General features: G+C 44.4%; 1 protein-coding gene across 2 annotated transcripts in view; it reads left to right on the forward strand.

Annotated features, from left to right (window-relative positions):
• The window catches only part of MED23 (mediator complex subunit 23), a 254975-nt gene that overhangs the window by 232196 nt on the left and 7999 nt on the right, over positions 1 to 14780 (forward strand). For both annotated transcript variants that reach the window (XM_033937086.1, XM_033937087.1), the window contains one exon: positions 11189 to 11309. In XM_033937086.1, the coding sequence (XP_033792977.1) occupies positions 11189 to 11309 (121 nt within the window). The remainder of the gene's footprint in view (positions 1 to 11188; positions 11310 to 14780) is intronic.

A 14780-nucleotide genomic window follows, 5' to 3' on the forward strand; every position in this document is an offset into this window, starting at 1 on the left:
GTCCCTCCCCCCTTCCTACACCTCCCAAAATTTTTGTAGAGGTGCCTCAGCCGGCAGCCTAGCCCCTGTGGTTGGTCAGGCTTCCAGCTTTGAGAGCCGTGGAGTCTGTTCTGATTGAAAAAAAAATCCTGAGGCCGTTCCGGTCTAAAGGGCTCCTTTCCCTTTAAAATTGCTGTTTGTTCTCTACTAACCGCTACTTTTTTGCAGCTAGGAGCAGCTTTCAGCACAATGAGCACTTTGAAAGGGAAAAAGTGCTCATTGTGCTCCAGCTGTGCAAGCGCTGAGAGATTTCCCACCAAAGCTATTGCACAGCTAACTAAGCTTATAAATTCTGCTTTAGAAACGGTTATTTTCCCACCGACATGGGCCATATTGCTCTTACTCCACTGTTAGAAAAAGCTGACCTAGATCCATCAATTCCGCCAAATTATCGACCTATAGCAAATATTTCACTGTTAACTAAAATGATGGAATCTATAATGTCCGCCCAACTCTCCTCTTATTTGGAGAGATTTTCCATTCTCCTAACATGTCAGCACGGATTTAGTACAGAAACCTTATTGGTTTCTCTAATCTCAAAGGTCCAGCAATTAACATTTGAATAACAAATTTGCAATCCTATTACAATTCGATCTGTCCGCGGCTTTTGATGTTCACTATGATATTCTGATTCATCAGCTTTCTGAGATAGGTCTCGACCATACGATCCTATACTGGTTTTCTAAATTCTTACGTTCTCGATCTTATACTGTCAACATGAATGGTACAATGTCTCTTCCCTTTAAGCTGTTATGTGGAGTCCCTCAGGGGTCACCTCTGTCCTCCATTCTCTTCAATATTTACATGACCACTCTGAAATTTTTTTAAATATCTTTCCTTGAATCTCTGTATTCTTACGCCGATGATATTTTCATTCTCCTTGAGGTAGATTCAAGTCTCTCTAATCTTTCTGCAAACATAATCCAGTGTGTGATGAAACTTCAAACTTGGGCCATTTTTGTACAAATGAAATTGAACAAAACCAAAACAAAACTGTTATGGCTTGGTCCAAAGTTGGATCATTTTCCCTCCTCCATCCTACTGCCATAGGGACATCTTTACAGATTGAGTTCTCTACTAAAATCTTATTAATTCCTTGGTAAAAAAATCATATTAATTCCTTGGTAAAAAAAAAAAATGCTTCTTCAGCTAAGAACCCGGTTGGATATTATGCCAGGTTTATGCCACAATATTATGCCACATTTGGAAATTTAAGGGGGGCATTTTGAGCAATGCTGGAAACATTTTTCAGGCATTTACCAAAGATAAGTTCTGAGTACTTGCTGGTTCATTGAGCCTTAAATCTTGATAAGTCGGTAGCACTGCAACTTTTCTTGCACCTTATGAAAATTTAATTCATTTTGTATCACTTTATATTATGATTTGTGCACTTAGTAGGCCTGTGATGGTGCAGGCCGGCTACAACAGGTTAAGCCTGTAACACTGGTTTGCCAGAGCACCGTTAGCTTTAACTATTGCACTGAGGCTACATATATATAATATTTCTATTAAACCCTTCACGTTTTAGGAAGTTGGTAATTTTGCAGTGCTTCCCATCTCTCTTGATTTTTATCTGGGGATTTTTTGATTTATATTATTTGAGATATTCCCCTTTGGGTTTTTGTAATTGTGTGAAATTTCTTCAGTCTTCACAGTCTTCTTGGTCAATCAATTATTTTTCGCAATTAGACTATTGTAATTCTATCTATCTAAGTCTGACCAAAAATAATTTACAGAGACTTCAGCTGATTCAAAATACTGCGGCTAGTTGATAAAAGCAGATTTGAGCATTATCTCCGTTACTGGCTAAACTTCAATGGCTTCCAATAATCTCCAGGATACACTTCAAATGCACCTGTATAACCTTTAAGGTTCTGTTCGGCATCTGTCCTTTATTAATCCCTCTGTCTTGGAACTCCAAAAGATCCGGTCTGATAAGAACTATGCAAAAATTTAAATTATCCTTCCCCTCACTGATAGGCATAGCCTCTATTGGCAAAATAACTGAATTTTAGAACAATATTCCTCTGTGGTTGAAAGACCTAGACTCTCTTCAAACCTTTCGTAAACATCTAAAAGCTTGGCTATTCTCCAAATTGTAAAATTTTTCTTTCCTCTATTTTATTTACTGTAAACAGAATCGAGCTTTATTTTTATAGAGATGACATGGTCTGTAAGCTTTAAGTTTTAGTTAGTTTAGTTTAATATCCAACTTGTGTCAACGCCTGGGTCACCTCTTGAAACATTCTTCTTTTCTACAGTGTACTAGATGCAAGGTCCTGGTAGAATTCCAGATGGTGCCTGTGCCATTGAAGGGATCCCAATTTCCGAGCTCTGCAAAGGACTCATTCTTTGAGCGCAAAGCTTTGAAGGCAGATAACAATATCATGGGGCTGTTCTGATGTCTTTGGGCCCAGGGCTCTATGCTCCCTCTCAATGCCCAGGTCCAGGTTATTATCCTGCAGCAGCCATCTAGCTAAGTTAGTCATCACCTCCTTTTCATCTTTATATTCACTCGTATCTGGGACTCCATGAATCCGTAAATTGTTTTAGAGGGCCCAATTCTCAAGGTCCTCAGTTTTGTCAATCAGTTCATGCAGTTCAGATCACATGTCCTTCAGACCTCTCTATGCCCCCATGGTCAACTCCTCATTACCATCCATTTGAAGCTCAGCAGTATTGATGTAGGACCCGATTTCTGCATGATCTGCTGCTCTCCCCTGATCGCTTGAAAGGTCACTGTGAAGATCTCCAACTTAACCTCGGTTACTATTTCTCAGAGATCAGCTTTACTGAGAGGTTCCATGGTTCCTCTACTACTCTCTAAGACCCTCGCAGGTGGCGATTGCAACATGCCTGATATACAGGTAGATTCTCCGCCTTCATCCTGCGGTCCTGCTGCACACAGGGAATGTGCATGGGTCTTTTCAGACATGCAACTCTGTTGACAATCACCTTCCAGTCTTATTTTTACGCCATGTGGTGCAGGAGACTTTAATGCACCAACCACCCGTTCCACTGCTGAAAAATCGCTTTTCGGCGGAATTATGATGGCTAGAAGACAGAGCCTCGAGCTTAGGCAGCCATATTTGCTGATGATGTCACTTCTTTACTCTTTCTGCTATTTCTTACTTACCAGATTTTCCCCAGACCAACAGGATTTTCCCCCAATTGGGCCCAGCATTCTCTAAAAACTTTGGATCTAGTATGGGTAGATGGGAAAATTCTCACTTTTGAAGAACTTACATCTGAATACGGTATTCCTGATAGAGACCTTTTTCACTACAACCAGCTGTGTGCTTTTATAAACTAAAGGGGAAAGAAGAACTAGAAATTTACAGAGACCTTGATGGAAATAGCTTTGCGAACGGGCACTGGGAGAGGGGGCATCAGTAAGCTATATCAAGCTTTGTTAGTTCAGCGGAACCCCATGCTTTTTTTATATAGCTCGGTGGGAATGATATTTGGGCCACCAATATACCGCACAATGTTTAAGGTTTCTATATCTGCTGCTTTGGTGGAAAATGGTTTTAAATTTTTCTATCAATGGTATCTTACCCCAGCTTGTTTGCATAAAATGTTCCCCCAAAATTCTGAATTTTGTTGGAGGTCTTGTGCTGAAAAGGGCTATTTTTCATGTTTGATGGGAGTGTCCAAAGGTGCACTCTTTTGAACTGAAATTTTGCGATGTTTGAACTCTGTTTTGGATTCATCGTACCCCATTCACTCAGCCCCCCTCCCTGCCAAATTCTGCACCCAGACCCCTTCCCTGCCTGCCCTGCACTCAGTCCCATTCCCTACCAGGCTCTGAACCAAGCCCCCTTCCCTGCCAGGCTCTGAACACTATACCCCCCTTCCCTGCCAGGTTCTATACCCTGTCCCACCTTCCTTCCCTGTATCCTCTTCCCACTAAAAAGAGCCAACTTCATAAGTGATATCACAATGGCTTGATTGTCCTGTATTCCCCTCCCAGCCAGCAGATTAACCATTCCCCTTAACTGCAACCACGTACTAGGCCGGGACAGGAAGAATCAGTCTTCATCAGCGGCCACCTGGGATGCTATTTCCAGCAAAAAGGTTTGCTACTTATCTTTTTGTGGTGGTCAAGTTGACTCTAGCACATTTGTGGAATCAATCTGCAACTCCTTCTCTGAACAAGGTGCTGGTTAAATTGGACTACCATATTTTTTGCTCCATAAGACTCACTTTCCCCAAAAAAATGTTGGTGGCAAAAAGGGTGCGTCCTATGGAGCGAATACCCAAATTCCCCCCCCCCTTTACCTTACAGGACCGCCTCTCGCCTCCGCTGCTGCTGGTTGCTCACTGCCGCCGAAAGTAGAAGAAGATAAAGGCCAGACGGGTGCAGCGATTGCACGCCGCCGGCCCAGAAGCCTTACCCCCAACGACAATTCTCGCCGATGTCAGGGTTAAGGCTTCTGGGCTGGCGGCATGCAATTGCTGCACCCGCCTGGCCTTTCCCAGCAATTCCTTCCGTTCCGGGTGCCACACTGCTGAGCCAGGAGTCCCCCCCCCCCCTCTGCATCATCGACATGTCCTCACAGCAGCAGCAGTGGGAGGTAATTAAATCCAGCAGGTGGGCAGGCTTGGGGGTGGGGGTGGGGGCGGAAGAGGACAGAGGCTGAAAGGCAGTGAGGAGAATAGGAGGGAGGGAGGAAGGGTCAGTTGTGCCTGAGGAAGGGAGGAAAGAAAGAAATCACCAGCCAACGGGGGGGGGGGAGGGGGGGAGGAAGAGGACAAAGGCTGGAAGGCATTGAGGGGGACATAGGAAGGAGGGAGGAAGAGACAATTGTTGGGCCTGAGGAAGGAAAGAAAGAAAGAAATCACCAGACAATAAAGGTAGGAAAAATGATTTTATTTTCAATTTAGTGATCAAAATGTGTCAGTTTTGAGAATTTATATCTGCTGTCTATATTTTGCACTATATTTGTCTATTTTTCTATAGTTGTTACTGAGGTGACATTGCATATTTTAAAAAGTCATCTGCCTTGACATCTGTTCCCTGACCCTGCTTGCCCTATGCCCTGTCTCTGCCCGCCCTGTCTCGGCCTACCACTAGACCACCAGAGGGGGAGGGGAGAGAAACCTTACAAATGGTTATCAGTCTGTTCAGTGCAGTTTCCAAGAAGTACATACACACCTAATGAACAAACTCCCAAAATAAACAAACTCCCAAAATAAAACAAATATAAAATATAAACATGGGTCATAAAGCAACCATCACCCCTTTAGCTATCTATCCTGCATCCTTATAATCTTGGAATCTCATAGCATAGTGAAGAACTTCAACCTGCATCATACAGAACTGTTTACTCATTCAGTTCAGCAACTATTCCATTGTGCAATCGCCATATTGACCCATCAGATTTGCTGCTTTGTGAACCTGACATCTCCTTTTTCACTGTTGCCATCATTACCTGTATATAATATGTAAACAACTTTGTTTGGTTGTACCACAGAATATATCAAGTGTGTGACCCATATCCATTTATCTGCAAGACAAATTGCAAAGCTACTTAAACTGTTGTTGCAAGAGAAGAGAGAGGTCTTGCTGTATCTACCATACCATCACCATATTTAGAACTACTAGAATTCTAATGGAACAAACCAAGTAAATCAGGTTAGCCTGGAAGATGTCTCTTGTATTGGAGGTATAAAAATCACAATCCCCAGTGATTCTCATTTTGCTTACCTACTGAAATACCTACTGTGCATGAATGTAAATTGATTTCAGCTCCAAGGAAAAGGTATAAGCTAAACCTGAATAATAAGATAATAAATTGGTGTTCTTTTCCAGACACACCCTGGCCCAGGTTTCAGAATGCAGATGACCAGTGCTTCAGATTTTGTCTTTAAAACCTTTCAATAAAAATGAGTCAGACTCATCAGCACAGCAAAGTATCCTCTAAAAAATTATTATTATTATTATTATTATTCTTTATTCTTATATACCGCCATACCCAGTGAGTTCTAGGCGGTTTACATCAATTAGCAAATGATCTGCATTGAATAGCAGATTTACAACAAAATTAGAAGTAGGTTTACAAAATTAGAAGCAGATTTACAGCATAATTAGAAGTATTTTTAACAGCAAATTGCAGGCTGAATTACAATAAATTAAAGTGATTTGCCGCAGTCAGCCGTGGAATTACAGCGATTCTTAACTGTCTGCAAAGAGGGCAGGTTTACAACAATATTACAGAAATTGCAGGTTTGATCGAGCTAGGTAGGGGAGGTAGAGAGTGGGGGAGGGAGGGACTGGTGAAGGAGGAAGGGGGCAGGGGTGGGGTAAGTGTCATGTGAGGTGAATGGATTATTAAGGGTCGTGTTTGCTGAAAAGGTACGTTTTTAGTAGTTTTCTGAATGATAGGTAAGTGGGGGCCTCGAGTATCATCTGTGCTAGCCATGGGTTCGACTTGGCTGCTTGGAAGGCAAAAGTTCTATCAAGGAATCTTTTGAGAGGACAGTGTTTAGGCGAAGGGAAGGCGAACAATTGAGTTCTCCGTGATGTCCTGTTGCTGCAGTAAAGGTTAAAGTGTGTGTTTATGTAACTTGGGGAGGAGCCGTTAACCGATTTGTAGCAGAAGCATGCAAATTTAAAAAGAATTCTAGATTCAAATGGTAGCCAGTGTAGTTGGTGATAGAAAGGGGTGACATGTTCCCATTTCTTTAGGCCAAAGATGAGGCGCACCGCGGTATTTTGGACTATTTTTAGTCTCCTGGTAGTTTTCTTAGTGGCGTTAAGGTAGATGATATTGCAGTAGTCGAGGATGCTGAGGATGGAGGATTGTACAAGTAGGCGGAATGCATTGTCATAGAAGTGTTTTTTTATGGTGCGAAGTTTCCAAAGTACCGAGAAGCTTTTCCTAATTATGAGGTCGGTATGGTTATCTAGAGATAAGTTTTTGTCCAGCGTGACTCCCAGAATTTTTATGGTCGGATCAAGGGGGAAGGTCTTTCCTTTTAGTTGAATTGTGGTTTCCTTAATTTTATCTTTGGGGGAGGCTAGGAAAAATTTTGTTTTGTCATCCACCCATGCACTTATCCATCTGCATACCTTTTTATTCTCTATGTTAAAAGCACCTTGTTTTGCTATTGTTATGTTTTCAGACTGCCTCTTAGAATGTACCAAATGGCCAACAGTCAACCAATACTGTTTAGTATTTCCAGTGTGCTTTTGATCTGGAATGTAGTATTTGGTTACAGTCTGTTGAGCATGCCTTCTCTATCTGTCAGCATTGATATGGCAAATCCAGCTCCCTAGTACCTGGCCAAAACCCAATGAGTAGCAACATTCCATGCCGCCGATCCAGGGCAAGCAGTGGCTTCCCCTATGTCTTACTCAATAACAGACTATGGACTTTTCCTCCAGGAAATTATCCAAACCTTTCTTAAAACCAGCTATCCCCTCTTACCACAACCTCTGGCAATGCGTACCAGAGCTTAACTATTCTCTAAGTGAAAAATATTTCCTTCTACTGGTTTTAAAAGTATTTCTCTAAGTGTCCCCTAGTCTTTCAAATTTTTGACAGAGTGAAATATCGATCCACTTGTAGCCATTCTATCTCCCCTCAGCCATCTCTTCTCCAAGCTGAAGAGCCCTAACCTTTTTAGTCTTTCCTCATACAAGAGGAGTTCCATCCTCTTTATCATCTTGGTCGCTCTTCTTTGAACCTTTTCTAGTGCCTCTATATCTTTCTTGAGATAAGGAGACCAGAATTGAACACAATACTCCAGCGAGGTTGCATCATGGAGCGATACCAGTATTACTGAAGGTACTTTAAACACAGTAATCTCCTCCCCCCCCCCCCCACATACACACACCTTAAAGTCTAAGTTTGCACTCTTTCATTATATGTGAAGCTTTTCACAAAGGGCCGCTTTTACAAAGCCACGATAGCCATGCTGCTGCTGTAAATGCAACAAAGCCCAATCAATTCCTGCGGGCTTTGGTGCATTTACCGCAGCAGCATCGTATTCGTGGCTTTGTAAAAGGAGTCAAAAACAGTTTTAAAAAATCTCAATAAATAAATATATATTCTTTAATGTTAAAAAATTTCTTTTATTCCATTGATCTACAAATCTGGGAAGCTTACAAAATACACACACTAAATATGGCAAATCAATACATAACCTGATTTATTACAAATACATAACCTGATTTATTATAAAATCAAGAAAATGCTTGTAAAATATATAACCAGAGAGTGGTAGAAAACTTGAACGTTCTTCCGGAATCTGTCATAGGGGAAAACACCCTCCAGGGATTCAAGACAAAGTTAGACAAGTTCCTGCTGAACAAGAACGTGCGCTGGTAGGGCTAGTCTCATTTAGGGCGCAGGTCTTTGACCAGAGGGCCGCCGTGTGAGCAGACTGCTGGGCATGATGGACCACTGGTCTGACCTAGCAGTGGCAATTCTTATGTTCTTATTACAAATACATAACCTGATTTATTACAAAATCAAGAAAATGCTTGTAAAAACAAATGTGCTTTAAGCTGTTTCTGAAATGTCAACAAAGTATTCTTCAGTTCTCTTGGCAATGCATTAAATAAGTGAGTGTCTAAAATTGAGCCATAAAATGTCTTGCTTGAGTTGAAAAGAATACTCAGTGGGAGAAATAAGACTTAAATTCTGACTTCCTTGGCCTCCATATAATTCTTTCAATCACTAAGCCTCATTTCTTGCTGCAGTTAATTGGTTGCTGTAAGGAGAGCACTTTCTGATTACTGCAGTATGTGGGAATTAGTTTGCCTATGACGTGTGTGTGTGTATGTGCTCTTGATGCTTCCACATCTTACCTTACATAAGTTTTGCCATACTGGGTCAGGCCAAAGGCCCATCAAGCCCAATATCTAGTTTCTACCAATGGCCAGTCCAAGTCACAAGTGCCTGGCTTGCACATAGTTTGTGCACTGGACTTCCATGTTTCTAGCAATAGGCTCTGAGCATTGCTATTCATTGAATATTCATATCAAAATCTCTGTAGTCTTCTGTTTTGTTTAGACTTCATTGTCACAACTGTGTTAGGGTGGTTTGAACCACCCTAACACCCCAGCCGACCCGCGACCCCCCTGGCCGACCCCCACGACACCCCCAACCCCCTTCCCCGTACCTTTCTGTAGTTGGCCGGACAGACGGGAGCCAAACCCGCCTGTCCGGCAGGCAGCCATCGACGGAATGAGGCCGGATTGGCCCATCCGTCCCAAAGCTCCGCCTACTGGTGGGGCCTAAGGCGCCTGGGCCAATCAGAATAGGCCCGGGAGCCTTAGGTCCCTCCTGGGGGCAGGGCCTGAGGCACATGGTCGGGTTGGGCCCATGTGCCTCAGGCCCCGCCCCCAGGAGGGACCTAAGGCTCCCGGGCCTATTCTGATTGGCCCAGGCGCCTTAGGCCCCACCAGTAGGCGGAGCTTTGGGACGGATGGGCCAATCCGGCCTCATTCCGTCGATGGCTGCCTGCCGGACAGGCGGGTTTGGCTCCCGTCTGTCCGGCCAACTACAGAAAGGTACGGGGAAGGGGGTTGGGGGTGTCGTGGGGGTCGGCCAGGGGGGTCGCGGGTCGGCTGGGGGGGCGGTCGGAGGTTCTTGGGGGGGGGCGGTCGTTGGGGGGAGGGGGGGTTTGCGTCGAGGGCAGGAGGGCCTGGGATCCCTCCTGCCCGTAATGTAGTGCAGGGTGGGGTTAGGGGGTCGCCGTGGCCAGGAGGACTTGTGCTCCCTCCTGGCCCGATATTGTCGGGGAGTTGGGGAATCGGCGGGGCAAGAGGGCTTGGGCTCCCTTTTGCCCCGATCGTGTCGGGGAGTCGGGGGGGCAAGAGGGCTTGAGCTCCCTTTTGCCCCGATCGTGTCGGGGAGTCGGGGGGGCAAGAGGGCTTGAGCTCCCTCTTGCCCCGATCGTGTCGGGGAGTCGGGGGGGCAAGAGGGCTTGAGCTCCCTCTTGCCCCGATCGTGTCGGGGAGTCGGGGGGGGCAAGAGGGCTTGAGCTCCCTCTTGCCCCGATCGTGTCGGGGAGTCGGGGGGGCAAGAGGGAACCAGGCGGAGAGAGGGCAGTTAAGCGCAGTGCGTGCGCGGAAGGATGCAGCTCGGGCGACTTCGTTGTGTGAAACGAAGTTCGTTGTACGGATCAAGACATAAAGTTCGTTGTGCGCAGCGTTCGCTGTGCGAGGCGTCCGTTATGCGAGGCACCACTGTAATCACAAAAATAAAGCTGATGAATGGATTATAGGATGCATTTAAGTGGTCACGATAGTATCCAAGTACACATGATATTTGAATAATCACTGTCTCCCAGGTTCCCTCTTTATACTTGCCTTGTTCTGGTATACAATCTGTGATCCAGCATTTCTGAACTGGTCATCTTGGTACCTCAGATTCCCTCCTGATCTAGATAAACTACATGGCAACGTGGCCATGCAGTTAGGAGCAGGGTCAGTAAGGGCAAGTTCTCAGTTGTTCCTTTCAGTTGCTACACCTTGGGAAATAAGAAATCCAATTGCAGCACCAACATGAACTTGTATATTCCCCAATACTTGGCCCTAAGGAAGAGTCCTACATGGTCCTTATTCATACCATGAGGGGTAGGGGGAGGAATCCCTGCTTGAATGGGCAGCAGCGCCACAACCATGTCCCCCAGTAGAACTTGTAGGCAAACAATGAAGCTTAAAATCACCCCCCCCTGCAAAGACCCTATGTTAACGTAGTCCCCCCATCCCCCTAGCGAATTCCTCTGCTCATATGTGACTGAGATATAATGGCAAATGCTACTATAGCCACCTCCTTGATCAGCTTTCCTCAACTACTAGTTTTTATCCAGTTAATCTACCCCAAATAGTATTGAAAGACACGTGAATTGATCATGAAAGAGAAAAGTCTGTTTTCTAGGATTTTTTTTTTTTTTTATGGAAGGAAAAATATTGTTACTAAATTTTCTTCCAAGGAATATCATGGTTTCTGAGTGACTGAAGGAGGCCTTGCTATTAACTATAGATTCAATCAAGGTTGAGAACCCCAGAGGATAAAAAAAAAAAAGTCACATCTGTGTATGGGTAAGAACCTGATGCATTCCATGTAAAAGTTCTTATTTATGATGTCTGTTAAATGTAAATAACTTGAATTTTTGTTTAATTATATTTTAGATTCCTTGCTGAAGTGCTGATACCTATAGTGAAGACTGAATTCCAGTTACTTTATGTATATCACCTAGTGGGTCCTTTTCTACAGAGATTCCAACAAGAAAGGACCAGGTGTATGATAGAGGTAATAATTGCTATGAACTTGATTTCACTCCAGATCTTATGGCCTCTGGAGGACAAGTACCGGCAAAAAATAGCAGCCAATATAAAAAGCAGATATCTAAGAAATAGTTGGAAAAAGAAAATTTGCAGTAGCCTAACAAAGATATTTTCAGGGGATTGTTCCTTAACATCCTCTACTCTGCCCATGAACTGACTCATAAAAACCTATTATCCAAATGAGTACATACTTTATTATCTGTCAGCTATTTATTGATCCTGAAAGCTAGCATAAGTTCAACCCACCCCTTTATCAGAGCAACTTGACTTCAGGCTTTTCCAATAGGAATGTTTTCTAATGTTGCCAACCTTCCCTATATTAAAGGCTGGCTAAAGCTTCCCATGCAAAGTTTGCATTTAAAAGGTCAGTGCCAGGGTCACTTGATGCTATGCTTAGGGGAAGATGTTGAAACATGTCTCTCCTGCTACCTGCACAAATAAACCAAGATTTTCAGCTTATTACCCCTCTGAGTGAGCTTTCTTTGTTGCATCGAGGTTCCCGCACTGCCAGCGAAGTACATATGAGCTCTTGCTGTGATTTATGGTGGCAAAACTGGCACGCATGAACCGGGAACAGAGCCTAGTTGTGGATGACAAAATGGCAGCTGCCTTGAGCCTGGCGAGGCCCTCCGTCACTTCTACGTGGTTAGCAGAAATTACCGCTGAGGTTACTGCAGCCCTGGAATCCATTCTGGAAAAACTACTCCAACCTATTGATGATAAACTGGAGAGGCTCTAGGGGAAGCTGGACGAAGTTGGCTGGGACCTGGAAAACTTCCAGCAACGGGTCAGTGATATCAAGGCCCATGTGGGAGGATGGAGAGTACTCACCAGCAACAGATGAAACATTTGGAGGCCTTAGAAGAAAAATTGAAGATCTGGAGAACCGAGCCCGGAGAAACAATCTTAAATTTGTGGGTGTGGGGCTCTCTACCAGAGTCGGAGCTCCAGACATTTTTTGAATGCTGGATATCAAATTCCCTGGGACTCTGAGGCTCTCAGTTCCTTTCAGGTGGAACTTGCCCATAGAATTCGAACTTGACGGGAGGCTGTTGCCCGGCCCTGTGTGGTTATCCTTTGGGTACTTAATTTTGCGCCCAAGACAACCATTCTAGAAGCACTTTGAGGGGGCCGTCAGTTGCTCTACGAGAAATGAAGAGTCCTCTGTTTCCAAGACTATTCAACTTGAGTGGCTCAGCAGAGGAGGAGGTTTGGCCCCATTTGCTCTACCTTGTTTGCTTGTAAGATTCATTTTGCACTGCTATACCCTGCCTACCTTTGAGTTTCCCACAACAGCTGAACTCGGATCTATGATTCCCTGTTGGAGGCCAATGACTTTCTTTTCCAGCTAGACGGAGCCAGCAGCCTTCCAACTTCAACGGCCCCGTGAACCAGATGGCCTGGGATGGGCTTTCTAACTGCTGCCACTGAATGATTGGTGCCCTACCTTCTGACCCCTCTGGCTATGGACCCTGTTTGGCTCACTAAGGGATTTCCAACCATTGCCTGCTTCACTAGACTCCTCCTTTTTCACTTTGAAGGGGTCATGTGTAGCATCAGATTTTGGCTACTTCATTACCCTGGGCTAGTCTTTAGTGGGGGCTTTTGAAAGGGACCCCTCACCCTTCACAGACTTCAGAGTGCAGCCCAAAATGGCTGTCACTTAAGCTGGTTGCCAGGTGGCCTGTTGAGAGGGCATTTCTAGCTCTTCATTTTGGATGGTCAGCCACCCAGTGCCTTTGCAGTTCTTATACCTGATTGGACTCTTTCCCCTGACTGACTGAATGTATACTTCCATGTCCTCTTGGAGCATGATGTTGCTGCTGAAGATTTTTGTTAAATGGTTTTCAAGAGGGAGTAAGTATTAGCTATGTGTGTGATGGATGACTGTTCCTGACTGCTTGTGGAGATCAGAGTGCACGGTTTTATTTTTATTTTTTAAATTTATCATAGCCAGCTTTGGGCCAGATTGGTTATTGGTATTTTTTGTGTGTGTGGGTGTGTGTGGGGGAGGGGGGGTTTGGCGTCGTGAAGTGACCGATTCTCAGTCGAGGATCAGGTATGCAGATTGAGGGTTATGAGGACTGGGGGATAGAGGGGTGGAAAGGTTGGGGGAAGGGGAGGTTTGGATGGGGGAATTTGGCTTCAGAGCAGTGAGATATCACTAGTACTTGGGTTAGAGTGGCTAGGGAGGTGTCCAGCCGATGATGTAGCTATACATGATAGGTAGCAGTTGTATTCTGGAGCCCGCTTGCTGAGATGGAGCTCTGCGTTTCTAAAGGTTTTACATCAGCATTTAGTGGATTTTCTCTTTAGTTTTTTTCCAAGGTTCATGTGGTGACTTGGAACATTAGGAGCATTACTTCCCCCGTGAAACGCACAAAAATCATACACAATTTACAGAGTCTTAAGGCAGATGTTATGCTCCAGGAGACTCACCTTACCTTGGTGGAGCATTCTAAATTGCAGCTTGGTTGGGTGGGTACCTGCATCACGGCAGCAGGGTTGGGGAGGAGATGTGGGGTGGCAATCCTGGTCCTGAAAGGGGTAGCTGCCCATCTCGCCACGGTGGCAGCTGATTCAGAGGACAGCTATATCTTTTGCAAGGCCCATACTGCAGGACAGACTTATTCTTTTGGGCAGTATTTATTCCCCTAATTCCTATAATCGCAAATTCTATCAACGTCTGCATACAGTTCTCTCGTCCTATGCTCAACTCCCAATGTTGTTGGGAGGTGATTTTAATATGGCCTGGGATCCCTCCATGGATAGATCGACCGCGCCGCGAGTCATCATGCCAAGGAAAATAAAGGCCTTCCGTCTTTGTGCCAGTTCTTGGATCTAGAGACATATGGCAGATTTTGCACCCTTCTGAGAAAGACTATACTCGTATGTCAAGAGCACACCCCACGCAGTCTCATATTGATTATTTGTTGATTTCTTGGGCAGTCTTTTCTCAGGTTGTAAGGCAGAGATAGGTCCTTATGCGATCTCTGACCATGCCTGGATGTGACTGGAGTGGGCTCTTCCTGCCCAGGCAGGCCGGAACTTTCAATGGACATATCCTTTATGGCTCGCTAATGATCCGAAATTTTATGATTCTTTGTTAGCTTGCTGGAAGGATTATCAATATCAAAATAGGCAACACAGAAATAACCCGGTCCTTTACATTACATTAGGGATTTCTATTCCGCCATTACCTTGCGGTTCAAGGCGGATTACAAATGGTTTGTCCGGAGACTAGAAATATTTAGGGAGTAGTTTGTACATTTCTTAGAGTTGTTAAGGATTACATCTGAGTTGACATGATATTAGAAGTTCATATGTAGTAGTTGCAGTTGATGCAGGTGTTAGTTCGGTTTTATGTGTTTTATGAATAGAAGGGTTTTAATTTCTTTTTTGAAGATTTTATAGTCTGTGGTCGTGGTCAATGGGT

This window comes from Geotrypetes seraphini, chromosome 3, assembly GCF_902459505.1.
Source record: "Geotrypetes seraphini chromosome 3, aGeoSer1.1, whole genome shotgun sequence".
Taxonomy (NCBI): domain Eukaryota; kingdom Metazoa; phylum Chordata; class Amphibia; order Gymnophiona; family Dermophiidae; genus Geotrypetes; species Geotrypetes seraphini.